Raw genomic sequence first — 17915 nt, 5'->3', positions numbered from 1 at the left:
AACAATGTTTTTATAATCCATACCCAAATAGCAGCTGTTTAAAGATCCTGTTGGAAAGAAACATTTTAAATGGTACTCGAAATTCTAAGAAAAAAAAAACACTCCTACACATTTTCATAGATTTCATAGACATCAGGGCTAGAAGGGACCTCGGGAGATCATCGAGTCCAGCCCCCTGCCCAAAGGGCAGGAAGTCAGCTGGGGTCATAGGATCCCAGCAAGATAAGCATCCAATTTACTCTTGAAGGTGTTCAATGTAGGTGCTTGAACCACCTCCGCTGGCAGACTGTTCCAGACCTTGGGGGCTCGGACAGTAAAGAAATTCTTCCTTAATGTCCAACCTAAAACGGTCTTGCAGGAGTTTATGACCGTTCGACCTCGTCATCCCTTGGGGCGCTCTGGTGAACAAACGTTCCCCCAGATCCTGGTGGTCACCCCTGATAAACTTATAGGTGGCCATCAGATCACCCCTGAGCCTGCGCTTTTCCAGGCTAAAGAGCCCCATGTCTCTCAGCCTATCATTGTAAGATCTGTTTTCCTGACCTCTGATCATGTGCGTGGCTCTCCTCTGGACTCTCTCCAGTAATAAACCTGATCATTCACAGTATCCTCTCCCCATTTGTCTCCTCCATCTGCATTTTATAATAGCTGAATTTTTGGGTGAGGTCTATCTTTATACAAAGATGGACTGAGGCCACCTGACCCTTGTTATCTTGGTATTATTGCAATAGATGTTAATACTGATCCTATGTTGCAAAATGAATTACTTAAGTTACAAGACTATGAACATTTTGATTCATGCGATTGGTTCGAAGCAGCCAAGCCTACTGATCTTTGTGCAGTGATGGATGAAACAACTACAGGCAGCAAAATGGAATTCTATGAGAAGCTTTCCTGATAAGGTTAGATAACCGTTAATTAGCCTGCTTTTTGTTAATTAATGCCCACAGCACTTTACAGAGTTGTAAAGGGCTGTTTTTCCTATATACTTTTATATAGTTACTAGGTAAATCTTTGTTGATTCTGCAGTTTTTCTATTTTCTAAGAAGTTATGTAACAATTTCGTTGAATTAGATCAATACAGTTATCAGATGCTAGAAATCCCCTTGAATCCACACACATATCACTGCCTTAAGAAGGAAGCATAAAAAAGTAGTACAGTGTTGTCATTTTGTAAAACAGCCTTAACTTGCCACAGTTCTCTTACCAGGATTGAATGCATGCCCATGTAAATTCGACTGAAGCACACCAGAGAACACCAGCAGACTGCAAATATCAGCCCATATATAAGAGGATACTGGGGGGAAAAGCAAATAGAAGACTGTATTAGAATGTGAAAACATAAGTAATTATTCTGTAATGGGGAACTCAACCCCCAGTCCAAAGGCTGGATCCAGCCTGCAAAGCCATGTCACCTGACCCACAAGACTCCCACAAATCCAAAAATTTGGCAGCAGGGGAATGGTGGCAGCATTCATTTCCACTCTCTAGCTGCCAACAACAGACCAGCCCCCATGACATTCATCTGGCCTGTGAGATGGGAAGGTTGAGGACTACTGTTCTCTAACAAGGATGAGCAATAACAAGTTACATATCTACATCACAGCTCCATGGTTCGCCACCTCACCTCTGCACTCTACACACAATTCATAGCAAGCTGCTTTCTTTACATCTCACTAAACGTTTCCCGATTCCCTTATTTGCACACTGCTCCTTTCACTTAAAACATCTCTTTTTACATGCATCAAGGGTCTGAATGCAAAGCACAAAAAAGGCAATAGGAATACTTTCAACTGGGTTCACCAGGGTTTGGATAAGACTCCTAGTATCCACCACTTTCTTCCTTCCAAATCATCCTCAAAATCATTCCTCTGCATTCCACCAATGATTGAAGTCCTAAACCAAAACAGCACAACTTTACTGACAGCACTGCAAATATTTACGCTCTTAAAAGTTAAGTAGATAGTCAAGAACTTCACTAGGCTGGGGCTTTTTGTGCTCTCTACTCATTCACTTATCCTAATTTCAGTTACTAGTCAAGGGTCAGAACTTGTGTAACTTGCTCATTATATAAAAATGTAGTTTAATCATTCTTATTTCCCACCCCTTTCCCCAGTCAATCTTTCTTTTCTAGTCAAAATACACACACTTCAACATAGGGTCACTGTCTTTCTCATCAAAACATCACACAAAATTACATCTCTGGAGTTTAGAAATGAATAATACCAAGGCACAGTCAGAATGCAGGTTGCAAGCAGGGACAGAATGAACATCTGCTTGAATATTAGGAAAATGGAGGTAGGGAAACTTATATATACCCAAGAAGAAACTAACACAGAGGAACTGCTGTTATTACTCTCTCTCAAAAAGAGGATCTATTGTGGTTTTGCTGTTGTCCTTGCTGTAGAAGAGCAGAGTACAATGAGGCAGAGGTTTTCGAGGTCTACAAAACAACCACAGCCACTGCAAACTGACACTCCTAAAAGTAAACTGTTTGAAGGCTCCTTAAAAAAAAATAAAAATAAAAAATAAAAAAAATGTGTAGGCATGAAGTGAGAAATCCTTAGAAAGATCTGATCATACTACCTTTTACTGGATCTCTACTTTGGGAAGACAAAGTTAAATATACTTTAAAAAAAAAGAGTCGGTGGAAAAAACAAGTAAACCCAATGTCCATATTTTAAATGGTTCTTGTTAAAGAATGAATATTGTATCGAGCAAATGGTTTTCTTAAGACTCGCACACCATCTCAAAAAACAAATACGAGAAATGGAAGACATGCTTTGTTTTGCTCTGAATGTAGTTGAGGGCGCAGAAACATTTCAAACTTTTGAAGTCTTCAGATAAGCATAGCGCTTCACAACTTGTAATGAGGGTTATAAATGCTTTGCACATTATAGGCTTGCAAAACACCAGATTGCACAAAATAAGGCACAGCTTCCTCTTAAAGTTTGAGGAGAATCACTGCCATTTTACAAAGCCATAAAAGGAGGCAGCCACAAAACAAACGGCATGTTTTTAAAACTGATTTACTTTGTACATAACAAAGTTTGATAAGCTTAGTGTAAATTTGAAAACTAAAGTCCAGTGTACACCACATGCAGCTATTTGGACAGGAATAAGGCACTTGCAAGTTTACAAAGACGCATACAAAACCTCAAGATTGGCACAAGATCTGTGAGACCAACCTAAATATCCCAGTAGCAGAATAAATTGAAATGTCCATTGCTTCCACAGCAGGGTCTGATCAGCTAGCCAATAACTAAAAAAAAAAGTAAGATTTTCCCTGAAGATGCAAGACATTTTGAACATGCCTTAACCAATTTTAAGACTAGAAGTTAATGACTAAGGTGGCAAGTTTCTCTCATGTCTTCAGTATGTGGTGGAGGGTATCAATCAGGAAATATCTGGGACAAACCCATCCCTTCTTTTACTTTGCTGGATGAGTGCAGTGGTAGTTTCTGCTTCTGATATTGCTGAACTCAACTGTTTCCTTCACTTTGGAGGAAGTTCTTTGAAGTGCATCTTACAGTCCTAAGAGGTAATACCAATTATCTATACTGCAATGATCCCTGACATTTGGATGGAAGAGAACTAAATCACTCTCCAAAACTAAGAGCAAAGCTGGCTATTCTCTTCACCGTTTTAGCAGCCACAACTGACTTGTGAACCACAAAGTACTCAGGCTAGGTGTATTTGGAGATTCAGAAGCCAGACCCAGAAACATCAGCTGATTTCCTGCATTTTCCCTTGCATCTGCTATGACTAAAGTGATGTGCTGCATAACTACCTGGATAGAGCAAAGAATCTTTAGTCCTTGGAGTGAACTCTAAAGGCCTTATAAAGTCCAGTTTCTCTCACCATAATACAGTAGGTCCAATGTTCACAGCTCACCATGTCTTTATATCAAAGATAGAAGAACGGAATTCACAACCTAAACATTCCTTTGCTACTATGCTAGTCCTTCCCTTCCCATGCATTTACTAAGGATTGTCCTAGGTAATTTCCTGGCTACTGAGCTTTTATTTATATTAGTTTGCTCCTATTAAATTAGGGGTCAGCAACATTTAAGAATGATGGGATATTGCTCGAACCCTGGTCACAGTGCCCCTCTCTGCAGTGCCCCACAGGAATGTACAGTGTAGGGCAGAGAAGATGCCCCTGTCACTGTGTGCCAGCAATGGTTACTGACCCCCACCTTAAAATCTATTTCTACAGTCTTTCCTTGAGTTCCTTAGATTTTCTCAAAATTCCTTTTAACTTGTTGTTGAAATCTGGTTCTGAAGTGCCAATAATTGTAGCTGCTAAAGAACTTCCTCTTTTTTCCTGTTTATTACAAGTATTTTTAGTTTGGTGTCAACCCTGTTCTTGAATAATACCGGATTTCAATTCGAGTTTCCTCCCATCTGAAAATGCAACAATGCATTATCTGGAGAAGCATTTACTACATTGCCTTACTTTATAGATTTCATAGACATCAGGGCTGGAAGAGACCTCGGGAGATCATCGAGTCCAGCCCCCTGCCCAAAGGGCAGGAAGTCAGCTGGGGTCATAGGATCCCAGCAAGATAAGCATCCAATTTACTCTTGAAGGTGTTCAATGTAGGTGCTTGAACCACCTCCGCTGGCAGACTGTTCCAGACCTTGGGGGCTCGGACAGTAAAGAAATTCTTCCTTATGTCCAGCCTGAAACGGTCTTGCAGGAGTTTGTGACCGTTCGACCTCGTCATCCCTTGGGGCGCTCTGGTGAACAGACATTCCCCCAGATCCTGGTGGTCACCCCTGATAAACTTATAGGTGGCCATCAGATCACCCCTGAGCCTACGCTTTTCCAGGCTAAAGAGTCCCACGACTCTCAGCCTGTCATCGTAAGATCTGTTTTCCTGACCTCTGATCATGTGCGTGGCTCTCCTCTGGACTCTCTCAAGCTTCTCCACATCCTTTTTGAATTGTGGAGCCCAAAACTGGACGCAGTACTCCAGCTGCGGCCTCACCAAGGCCGAGTACAAGGGGAGAATGAAGTCCCGGGATTTGCTCGAGAAGCATCTATGGATGCAAGCCAGGGTTTTGGTCGCTTTACTACCCGCAGCATCGCATTGCAGGCTCATGTTCATCTTGTGGTCAATGACGACCCCCAAGTCTCTTTCTTCTGTAGTGCTAACCAACGTAGCACTGCCGAGCCTATAAGGGTGTTGCAGGTTGTCAGGGCTGGCTGACTTGAAGGTATCCAGCTTCTCAAGGTGTTCCTTCACGAGGTCAGCATTGATGGAGGGTAGGGGATCCCCCTCACCCAGATTTCCCTGTCCCATAGCAGGCATGGGCATCCTGTGTGACTGATGAAAGACTGATGCAAAGTACCTATTTAATAGGTTGGCTTTTTCCTGGGCGTCAGTTGTCAGTTGCCCCATCTGGTTTAGCAGGGGTCCAACATTGCCCTTGCTTTTCCTCCGGCTCCCCACATATCTGAAAAAGGACTTTTTGTTGTCCTTGATGCCTGAAGCTAGTTGGAGTTCAGTTGCAGCCTTGGCTTTCCTGGTTTGCTCCCTGCAGGACCGGACCAGAGCGGAGTAATCCTCCTTGGAGATGAATCCCGTCCTCCATCCTTTGTAGGCTTTCCTTTTTAGCCACAGAAGGTCCGCTAGGTCCCTGGAGAGCCAGGGGGGCTGCTGTGCCTTCTTGCTGCCTTTCTTCCGTGTTGGGATAGATTTAGCTTGTGCATTGAGGATCGCTTCCTTGAGAAGCAACCAGTCTTCTTGAACTCCCATCTCCCTGGGGTCATGGTCCCCGAGGGCCTGACCGACTAGCCTCTTGAGCTTGTCAAAGTCGGCTTTTCTGAAGTCAAGGACTTCTGTGTTGCTGACTGACTTGCCAGCTTTATGGCGGATGGTGAAGGTGATCAGCTCGTGGTCGCTGTCACCCAGCTTCCCATCGATCACTAGGTCGCCGATTAGGTCGTCCCCCGTAGCCAGTACCAGGTCGAGCAGCGTTTTGCCTCTTGTTGGCCCATAGACTTCTTGAGTCAGGTAAAGGTCATCCACGCACGAGAGAAAGCTTTGCGACTGCTCAGATTTTGCTGAGTGATCTTCCCACGAGATGTCCGGGTAATTGAAGTCACCCATGACAACCATCGTCCTGGAGCAAGCGGCCTCAGTCAGTTCCCGGGCGAACTCCTGGTCAAGCTCAGGCCTTTGAGTGGGAGGTCTGCAGTAGACTCCCACCGTTGTGTCCCCTGTGCCGTATTCCCCATGAATTTTTACCCAGAGGGTCTCTAGCTGTCCATGCCGGTCGCCAACATCAGCTTGCAGAGACATGTAGCTTTCCTTCACACAGAGAGCTACACCCCCGCCCCTTTTGTCAACATGATCCCTCCTGTACAGGGTATAGCCCTCTATACCCGTGGTCCAGTCATGGGTGGAGTCCCACCAGGTCTCCGTTATCCCAATGACATCATATTTCTTTGCACTGAGCGGGAGGATGAGCTCATCCTGCTTGTTGCCCAGGCTCCTGGCATTAGTGTACAGGCAGGCAAGTGTGCCCTTGGGGGCTCTTGCCTTGCCCACAGATCGTGCCAGGGCTGGGGCAGGGGTGGTCTCCCTTAAGTGCCTTGGTCCGCTGGCTTTGCAAAGGTCGCTCTGCAGGCCAGCAGTGGCAGTCGTCCCCCCATCCCCCAGCGGGCTTAGTTTAAAGCCCAGTGGAGCAGGTCAGCCAGCCTGGCTGAGAAGAGCCTCCTCCCCATGGGAGAGAGGTAGAGGCCATCTCTTCCCAGCAGCTCGTTCCCTCTTTCGCCAAAGAGCGGGCTGTGGTCATGGAAGCCAAAGCCTTCCCGATGACACCAGCGCCGCAGTCTTTGGTTGACTGCGTGGATCCTCCTCTCCTTCCTCAGCCCATAGCCTGAGACTGGGAGGATGGACGAAAACACCACCTGAGCTCCCAGACCCCTAAGCCCCGCTCCCAACTCCCTGTAGTGCCTCATGACCTGGCTGGGGGTGCTCCGAGCCGTGTTAAAATCACCATCTTGCGTAATATTAACTACAGTTCAGTTCAATGTGTAAGCTGATCACAGATGTTCCTGGAAAAATATAAAATAAAAATGAATCAACATTTTGGTGAGGACCATACAAAGTTTCCACATTTTTTCTACACAAAAAGCCTTCATCATCCTCACACTCATAAAACTAGAGGTTAGCAGGGACTTCAAAGATCATCTGACGAAATCCCCAAATTGATCCTTCGCCGAGCTAAGAGATCTTTTATACCAAGAGTTCCCAAATCAGTCTTGTGGACCTGCTGCTCAAAAGATCCTCTAATAACATATGGTTCTTTATATAGAAGGTTGGCAGATTAGCATGGCTGCACAAACCTATAAGATAAGCACTCATTCCATTTGCCGAGACGAAAGCCAGGAGACCATGAGGTCAAAGTTTATCACTTCCACAGAGTAATTACGATTTTGTTCTGGCAAGTCAACCTTTTTTCCACCCATTTCAGAAGAGCCATTAAAAAATGATTAAATCACTCTTGATTTATACACAGGATCAGCCTAAAATCAGGTCCCTGACAATCCTGACTTCTGAATTTGCATGCACAAAAATATTTCAATAAAAATGACAAGTAAATATTTTTCAGTGCAGTTTTCATTTTAGTATTTTAGTTCATTTAACCCCCCCCCCTTTTTTTTTTCTTTTCCTGCGTTAGTAGATTCACATGTGCAATTCTGTAAGGACAACAGCAGTTCAAATATTTTACAAATTGATATCTACAGATAGAGAGAAAAAAAAATGTTTCTCTCTAAGCAGCAGCTTTTTAACCTAAAAATGTGGGGTCCATGTATATAAGGTCCAAATGTAGTTATTTTTACTTGTAATAGGAACAATACAGTAATTATGCAATTCACTGATACTACTACTGATTAAAGCTTCAAGAAGCAGAGTCACACAAGAGAACAAAGCATCTGAGAGGTTGCCAAGATCACTTTCGGAAGTTCTAGGAACAGAAACCAAGTTACACCCGTCTATCTTAATCTTTCCAACAGGCAGCATGGCCATGTCTTCTTATTTAGCTACGCTCATTGAAATGGGCTACTCCAGGTCTACAAATCACTAAAAGACACTCAGATGTTTTTCAAATTATAAGATCTCATGCAGCATGCCTTCTCTATCACCCATTTAAAAAGTCTTATCGAGACACCAGAGAATGAATTCCCCCCCACCCCCACCACCACCACACACACACTCCCACCCCCCCCCAACCTTCCACGGACTTCCTACATGATTTTGAGCAAATAATTTGAACTAATGTTTACACAGGAGGCCACAAAACTATTAGTCCTGAACCAGATTGTAAAAAATTAAAGTGAGAAGCAGGCATTTTTGGGGTGATTACTTTTATTTGATCAAAGATAGCGAAGGACATCAGTGAGCTTTTGGGTACCACCATATTCTTCTTCAGGTTCCTGAGAAACTGAACTTTTCAAAACAAAAATTAAATTTCTGAAAAACCAGAGGAAGCGTACAGTGGCACTTGAAAACTCATTTATGACCCTCCCAATTATATAGTTTGTCCAATAAAATATATTTGTATCAACCACAAAAATTCTTGCTGCTTGCACTTTTCCTGGGTATCACCCCAACACTACCAAAAAATCAAAGTGCGTAGTACATTTTTAAAAAGCAAACTAAAATTTAATTGGTACCATAATGCATAACCTATTTTTCATGGTGACACTACCCATTAAAACTTTTAACTCTGATCTCATATTTCCCCATGGGACCACTACAATATGAATATGACCAATGCACTACTGGCTAAACATGCATAAGATGCAGAGGTTGGAACAAAGGGTTCATAGGATAGTGTGAGCGAAAAGAATGGAGTTTGTTTACTGTGTTACAGGACACGTTGGAGGTGAAAACTGGCAAATTAGACGTGTAGGCTTTATAACATAGTTAAATACAGTATTTAAAAAATACCATATGCTGTGTGCGCGCATTTACGCACACACACCTCCTTATCCCCACCCATAATTGACTTTTTTATCTTAGGAGCCGCTCCAATGAAAGCACCGACAGTGTCTCGTGTATTCAGCATCCAGCAGTTCAAAATGATGGCATGCAAGCTTTAACTAAAGCTTGTTTGACAAGCTTTAGTTAAAGCACTCTTACTGCCATTTTAAAACGCAGGGACACTGGATACACAAGAAGCTGCAGCATGCTGGGACGTCCCAATGGGAACACTCCAGCAGACTCGATTAATCAAGATTGCCCCAACCCACTCAAATCAAACACATCAGAGCATGCATAAAAGTGCTTTTATTCAAGAACAAACTCAAGATCCAAAGATCCAAATCTTTCTCTGACTTCTAAATGTTGAAATCTTTAGGTTTAAATGATGGCAGTGATCTATTTCTAACTGTTTCTGCCACTACGAAGAAGAAATCTCAACTTAAAGCCTTCTTGTAAAGCATTTGTTCCATAATCAGTAGTTATTTCGTCTGAATATCATTTTTTAGATCTCAAACAATGGTGAAGCCTGATTACTGCATATCAAATTATGCCTAGAGGAAGTTGTTTTTAAACTGGAAGTATCTATGAATACCTCTAGTATGAAAGAGTCAATGACCACTTGAAATTTGAAAAGATCTGGCTTTTACTGGTAGACAACAGATATTTTGCCAGGTGTATCAAAACATGTAAAGTTTGCCCATAACTAGTCATTTCCCCTATTCAGGTTCACATTTTTCTAAGTAATACAGTTGCTTCCTTTGGGGGAAAAAATAAAAATATAGCTAGTTAATGGACCTGATGTGTCTCTTTTCAAATAAAGGGAAGTTCACTTGTTTTATATGAAGTCCTCCATGCTTATTTGGAAATTCCCGTTCTGTTTTAATGACATCCTCTAGAGTGGGTCATTAGCAAACCACTGCCTGCACCCACATGAAGAATATTTTCCTCGACACCCTATTTCTTCCTATTCTGACCTGATGCCAAGAGTCTTAGTAACAGCTATTGTTTGAAATCATTCATAAGGAAACAATCCACCTTAGAAGTTTGTGACCCAAGGTCAGAAAGTTCTCTTCCTTTTTTGAAGAGTTCCAAAGAATAGTCTACATGCCCATTTCTTTGATTTTTAGGATTTTTCCCTTCTCCTCCCTACAAGCCCTCACCACACTCCAGCTCCCCACAAGCACACACGTGCACAACACACACACACACACACACACACACACACACTTTTATTTTTTAAAGCAAAGAGTTCCTTCAAACTTCTGCTTTTGGAAGGAATCCTGTGTGAAAGCAGAGTTACGAATGTAGTCCTTGTATCCAGTTCCAAAACAGGAATTTTGTGTTTAAGAACTAAAATAACATTTTTTAATGACGTGAAAATTAAAAAAAAAAAACTTACACCTTTTTCTACCCCCAATAAGCAGCCCATAGATTCCAAAAGATTTGGGAGAAATAAGTATTCTACAGCCTCAAAAATGGCCAGATGAGCAGCTTCTGCTAGCTAAACGATCAGATAAGAAGATTGCAGCGATAAAGATAAAATACACAGCTAGGGAAGTATAATAAAAACAAATCTGGAAAGATAGAAATAGACAGTAGAAAAAAACCAGTGTAGTGGCAAATGATTAAAGGAGACGTAAAAAAGTGACATAAGGAGGTGGAGGTAGACAAAAGTATGAGAGGCAAGAACATTTGTGACCTACTTTAAGAACAAGAAAATTATGAAACAAATATTTTCTGAGAAAAAAGTAAGAAGGCAGCACTAGAAAAGCTTCACTGAACTATGCCAGACAAGCTGAAGTGAGTGCCTTTTCTGCTGCCCACATGATCACCACGGCATCTAATGGTTTCACTAATGAAATGTCAAGTGCCTGGGACCTGTGTAGCAGTTAACAATTCTGGCCCTCTGAGTCAGGAACCTAAGAACTGGGATTATAGGACTGGCCTTAACCACGGGACAGAAAGCTTAGATTTTAACAAAAACCAAGTCAAAAAATGACCTGCAAACATCTGGTATAAAACCACAAAAAACCCAGGAAGTGCAGTCTTGGAACGTGAGTGGAAACAAGCAATCCTCTCCTCAAGTTCTCCTTAGATTCTTTGACTGGGCAGCGCATCAGAAACTGCCTCTTGAGCATTTGTTCCTTCCATGCCTGTGAAATATTGCCCATGAGCATTTTAATCCTGAACATATTCCTGCCCCTTAATTTCTGAACAAAGTAGCATGATTAATGCTAGTTAATGCCATTTCATAGGAAGCACTCTCACAGATTTTACATATATCCTGCAACACCTACCAACTGTTGTTTAGATTCTAAGAGGTTAGATGTGTGAACTCCTAAACTTCCCCTGGCTTATAGATTCATAGATGGTAAGGGGCTGGAAGGGACCTCACAAGATCATCACGTCCAGCCCCCCTGCACTAGGCAGGAAAGACAACTGGGGTCAGGTGACACCAGCGAGGTGACAGTCCAGTCTCCTCTTGAAGATTTCTGGGTAGGTGATTGCACCACCTTTGGAGGCAGCTTATTCCACAGTCTGGACACTCTTAACTGTGAAGAAGTTTTTCCTAACGTTGAGCCTCAAGCAGTCTTTCAGGAGTTTCTGGATATTACTCCTGGTTTTCCCCAAGGGTGCCCTAGCGAAAAGGTGTTCGCCGACCCCTTGATGTATTTCCTGATGTAGCAGTAAGCTGTTACCAAGTCCCCTCTCAACCTTTTCATTTTTAGGTTGAAGAGTCCCAGGTCCCTCAGCCTTCCCTCGTATGGCTTGTCTTGCAAGTCTCTGATCATACGGGAGCTCTTCTCTGGACTCTCTCAAGCTTTGCTGAAGTCCAACGCCCAGAACTAGACACAGTACTCCTGCTGCAGTCTCACCAGTGCTGAGTAAAGCAGAGTAACTTCCTTGGTTCTGCTTGATAGAACAGGCCACTACTCAAAGCACTCCATTTCCCTGGCCAATTGAGCACACTTTCTAGGTACAGATAACTGACTTGAATCCAAAGAAAAGGAAACTTACAAAACAGCCTAGGCCATCCCCAATATATTAAGATGCCCTTTTAAATAGTTCTACCATGTGAACATACCAGGTTTATAATTCATGTCTTTAGACATGTGATAATACCAGTTTTCAGGCTTGGTCATAGTCTTTATCCATTGTATTGTCCAGATAAACTTTTACAAACGGTCATTCAGCGCTGAGTCCATTCACCCATTACATATACAACCCCACTGATCACCAATATCCCACCCCTAGTGAATCTCTTTGGAAAGAAGTTAACAATTTGAAGCAGAGTAACTAGTAACAAAAGATCAGAGAGGCAAACCAAGTCATATTTCACAAGAATAACAAACACTTCTCATGATCTCCGTGCCCAAAGAGCCATAGTCTGGAACAAGTTGGTCATGAAACGTTCAAAATGATAGAAATGAGAACTGAGGTTACTAGGGCGACCAAAGCATGATGTTACCCACAACATGCTACTTGCTCAAACTTGCTACCCGTGGGCCAGTGAAAGTTGGGGGCTATCAATACAGACCTTGTAAACAATCCCAATGGGGGGGGGGGGATAAAAACAACTATATTTATATAAAAGACTCATAAAATCTACAACCCCAGCACTTGAAATGTCATGTTCTAATAAGACACAGCTACAACCTACACCCATTTTTTAAATTAAACACACATACTAATATAAATAAAGCCCACATTAAATGAATTAATAATTGGCCGACAAATCCAAAAAGCAGTTATCAAGGGAGAAAATGATAACCAAATATGAGGAGTTTCTTTAGGGGCTCTGCCAAGGTATGGGCCTAAGCTATTTTATATTCTTATTAAGTTGCTTGTCAGTAAACAAAGTCATTGCTGATCAAATTTACGCAGACAGACTGGTGGTAGCGGACTAGTATATGATGATAAAGGTAAAACAGCTCCTTACAGCAATGCAGATTTCATAAATTTGGCTCATTAGAACACTGCATTTTTAACACATCCAAATACCAAGTTATACATGTAAAAACAAAGAATGCAGGTTATGCCTGTAGAACAATGGACTCTTATGTTGAACCCATTAAGATGATATGGCAAAGTAAACTAATACAATCCTTGGGCATAGTAATAAGGAGGAAGGATGAATAAATAGCATTGATGAGTGACAATGTAATATAGCATGCAGTTCTGTTGTCTGCATTTTAAAAGGAATATTGGCAAACTGAAGAGGATGCTACAAAAATTGTTTTGAAAGCTGGAGAAAAGCTTTAGCAACAGTTTTAAAGGGACTCGATCTGCATATTATTCAGAATGAAGACTGAGAAGACCTGATTACAGCATGTAGGTATTTCCACTGGTAGACAAAACTAAATACTAAGGGTTCTAACTTAAGCATCACAAGAACAAACAGCTAGAAGCTCAAGTCATAAATTCAAACTGGAAGTAAGGCAAGGGAAGGAGGTTGGTTTAGGGGGTTTTGTTCTAGCAAGGGAGATAGCTCAGGCGAACACATTAAAAAATGAAGCAATAGACTCTCCACGTCTTGATGTCACCAGATAAACCCTGAATGCTATTCTGTAAGTTATAATGTAACCAAAATACAAATAATTTGGGATCCCCGTAGGGTAGATGACAGGATGAAATTCTACAGTCTGTTAGGCAAGACATCAAACTAAATAATCTAAAGCAGGATTGCTCAACCTCCAGCCCGTGGGCCAAATAAGGTGTGAAGGGTCATATTATCCCGGCCACAGGGCTCCACACAAGTCAGGAAATTTGCCAGTGGGGGAGCAGTGGCAATTAATACTGCCACCCTTCCCCACTGCCAAAGTCCCAAACCCCAAATTCCAGGCAGGAGGTTGGGGCCAGACCACATCCTCTCCCCATACAGCTGGATCAGGGGCAGGCCACACCCCTTCCCCTTCATCTGGATTGGGGCTGGGCCACACCCTCTTCCACAGGGCCATGCTCCTCCCACTCCCCGCTGCCCTCTGCATGGCTGGATAAGGCCCTGCTGTGGTCGTCCCTGGTGCTGTATAGGACCACCAGTCAGATCCGGCCCACTGACCAGGCACTGCCAACCAGCTCTCTGGCCAAAAAGGTTGATTACTGCTAATCTGAAGGATCTTTCTGTTTTTAAAATACATTGATTATAATTCCACACATCCCTCACAGAAATTATCACAGGCCAGGTTGTCCAACTGGTGGCTCTCAAGCTGTAACCCTGAGTGGTTAAACTGCAGCCTCCAGACTCCCAACCTACTGCTGCTCCTCCCAGCGTACCAGCTGCTGCAGCAGCCGGGGGCTCCAGGCTGCCCTGCCACATTTCGGTTCCTGCTGGGGCACCACACAGCTTCCCTTCCTCCTCTTCCCTGCTGGACTGTGTCCTACCCCATGCTAAATAACCAGTAAGCTATAACCAATTATCACTGGGCTGATAAATTAAATGATTAATCAGATTAAACAGTTCAGTGTTCGGTGGCTGGGAAGCACTGGCACATATGGCATGGTCCCCACAGGGTTCCCTGACAGCTTACCCCTGGACAGGCCTATGAGGGACCCAGTGCTCTCCCTCCCTCCTCCTGTGGAGTACTGGGCGTCCTCAAAACCCAACAGAAGTAGATAGCTGTTCAAGTTAGGGTGGGAGGTAGGTGGGTGAACTTCCTGGTTGGAAATAAGACAGCTTTCTTGCAGGTGAGCCAGTTCTCTTAGGCAAGAAATCACAGCTGTGCACTCTGTGCCAAAAGAAAGGCTTTTCTCCCAACACACATATCACACTTGTCCACAGTCCAGTGTTCTTTGTTTAATGGTATGTAGAAATGTTGTGTAATATATATTCAGTAATCATACCACAAGTCTTCACATCTATATAAAACTGTGTTTGCTATTTTTCCATTAGTTTGTGTCCTATGCTATTTTTAGAACTTAAAGTCTTTTATCAGTATATGCTTAGGATCAACCTTTAACAGCATGACAGTGTTCTTTATAGTAAGTCTACAGGCACTGATGCTTTTGTAAATGAGGCTGACAATGGGAGACTTGAATCCAGATGAAGTTCACGTCATCATCTGCTTTTTAGAAGCCGATTCATGTCCTCTCATAGTCATATTTAAGAAAACATGAGTGGATATATCCATCTTCCACAAGTGTAAATAAATTTGGCTGCTGTGAAACAGAACTGACTGGTAAGATAATGAAAATATGTCAACAGAAATTAAGTAGGCAAGACTGTGGGAGATGGGCATGTCAAATCTAGATTTTCCATCTCAGCTGGTAGATTTGAGTCATGAGCAAGAAGATGCCAAGAAGGCATCTTTTCATTTTCTAACCTTAAGGATAAAAAAAAAAGTAAAAATTATAAAAATATAAAAATACAAAAATCTCTTTTAATAGTCTTTAGCCTTTTAACAGAAGACTACAATAATTTGATGCTAACGTCGTATTATTGCTATGGGCAACTATCTATGTTCCAGCTACCCAGTGCTGCACGGTCTGAAATCATTCAATGTAAAAATCACCAGCAATAGCAAAGTCCCTAGTGGATTTCAAGTCTCTTGCATTTCTCTCTCTGAGTTAAGTGCTCTGCTTGAGGTAGGAATTTGGAGGGGGGAGTTGTTTCTGCTTTGTTATGAAGAATGGTTAGGAACTTTAAGGGACGTGAAGTAGCAAGCATCACTTATGTATGGTACAAGGGCTTCTCAAGAAGAGGGTGGGGGAAACTTTGTAATGTTTCTTAATGATAGTCAGATTTTGGATTTGCCCAATTCCTCCAGAAATTTGTTCTATAGCTTTGGATGCAGAATGCACTGTTTTCAGCAATTTGCATTCTCCCAGAAAAGCAAAGCTGTCACAATGGTTCATAATCTCACTGAATACACCTGAGATTTACTCTTAATTGCTTTGTAGAGACAAGGGATGCTTCCATTATGGATGGACTAATGATCATATTTAGAGTGATCAGAGCTCTCAATTATAAGCCTGCTCCACAGACCTAGGAATTCCTTCCCTAAGATGCACTGGATTTTAGCAGACCAATGCATAAACAGGTACTAATGAAAGGATCAGCTACGGCACAATAAAATAAATAATACTGCAACTGAAGGTTACATAAATTACATGTAAAAACAGACCAAATCAAACAAAGTAAAAATTACTCAAGCTCAGGAAAAGTCCAGCTCCCTTTGGCTGCTCTCTGCAGGCTGCTCCCTAGAGCAGCAGCAGTTTATATAGGGTCCAACTTACCCAGGTGAAGATGATTCCTCTAACTGAGACCCTGCTGGACTCACTCACTTCTCCAGCTCCACTCCACCAACTGCTTTGTAAAGAACCAAAGGCCTTAAACTGGCATTTAAAAATATACTGGTAACTAGTGGAGGGTTGGATGCTAGCCTAATATGCCTATAGCAGCTTGAATCAGAGAGACAGCAGGCAGCCCCATTCTATAGCAGCTGGAGTTCACATGTAGTCTTCACATGTAACTTCAAGTACAATCAGTACGAACAATCATGCCCGGAGGTGAAAAAAGCATGATTTGTGGCCAAATTATTGTCTGGAAAAGAAGGGGTAGCATGGCTATCTGCAGGAACCAAACATGGAGGATATACTAAAGGAGAATCAGTAATCCATCATCATTTTGAATTAACCTTGGGAGTAATGATCAGAGCTGCCATAGTGTTAGGCCATCTGCTCATGCTGCATCACACTGGCACTAGTAGTATCTTGTGGTTTGCTATGTAAGAGGATGCAGAAAAGAAATTTCTGTAGGGAATGCCTGTCTTTCTGGATATACTATGCAGAAATCATGTGGAAATTCAGAACTGACTGGTTGCACAGTACGAGTGAAAGTCTGCTGGCAATTAACCAGCTCATAAGAAAGCAAAACAATACTGAGTTATTGTGTCTAGCAGGAGTGGGCAAAATGCAGCCTGCCAGGCCATTCTATCTGGCCTGTGGGGCCCCTAAAAAATTTAGAAAATAAATATTTATCTGCCCCTGGCTGCCTGTCACGTGGCCCTCGATGACTTGCCAAAACTCAGTAAGCAGCCTGTGAAAATAATTGCCCACCCCTGGTATATAGTGATCCCACTAATCAAAGTTGCTTCCTTGACTCTTAACTTCCATCAGAAATGTAGTGCTCTCTCGATTTTAGATACTTTATCTGGGGCTGCAGAAAAATCCACAGCTTGGAATTTCCTCCTGAAGACAAGCACCAATAATCAATCTTCTAAACAACTAAGCAAGGCTCTCTTCATTTTTTTCAATGAAGGACAGAAGAGCTGCTGCCCACTTTTAATATAACATCTATAGTGGCTAATGCATTCACCCAGAAATGGGTCATTGGTTCACTCCTACCTCCTAGGAGAGGGCAATAGTGATCAGGCTGTGAGCTAACATGGTTTGCTACACACCTCTTGTTGAAGCTGTGCTACTATGCAACAAATCCAAGGCTCTCCATCCGCAGTCTATTTTTTAAGGCACTTAAATGTAGAGGTCAAGACATGGATTCCAAGCCCTGCTTCAAGTCTTCTTTAAAATACATCTGCCAAAAAAACCCCATATTTTATAAGCCTGACTCTCTGCATCCTGATCAAGCTTCACAGAGGATATAAGCAGAAGGCCATATAGTATCTGGATCATAATCAAGCTCAAGCGAAAAACAAGTACCAAGTTGAACACACTGGTGAATTCAGAGAAACACAATGGTAGGAACTGCCAGAACTTCAGAGGTATGTCTACACAACACAAAGTAGTGCCATGGGAAGGTACCTTAAGGTTAGGCAGTACCTGAGTGGGGGATTTTTGGAATGAAAGTTTCATTTTAGGTGGGATTTAACACCTAAATTCTGCTTTTGTTTGTAGTCTTTTATTGGCTCTAGCCTTTGGTTACAACTGGCATCAACCTAATGCTTTGCAGTTTTACCAG

General features: G+C 42.4%; 1 protein-coding gene across 2 annotated transcripts in view; it reads right to left on the bottom strand.

Moving 5' to 3' along the window:
• The window catches only part of SGPP1 (sphingosine-1-phosphate phosphatase 1), a 40394-nt gene that overhangs the window by 14826 nt on the left and 7653 nt on the right, over positions 1 to 17915 (bottom strand). The window contains exon 2 of one of the 2 annotated variants that reach the window (XM_090034215.1): positions 1208 to 1297. The exons of the other annotated variant lie outside the window; for it this stretch is intronic. Coding sequence (XP_089890341.1) covers positions 1208 to 1297 — 90 coding nt within the window. The remainder of the gene's footprint in view (positions 1 to 1207; positions 1298 to 17915) is intronic. 2 annotated transcript variants of the gene reach the window in all.

Source organism: Crocodylus siamensis, chromosome 2 (genome assembly GCF_052110815.1).
Source record: "Crocodylus siamensis isolate JL-2025a chromosome 2, ASM5211081v1, whole genome shotgun sequence".
Taxonomy (NCBI): Eukaryota; Metazoa; Chordata; order Crocodylia; family Crocodylidae; genus Crocodylus; species Crocodylus siamensis.
The sequence above is the reverse complement of the archived record's forward strand: the minus strand, read 5'-3'. Positions and strand labels throughout refer to the sequence as shown.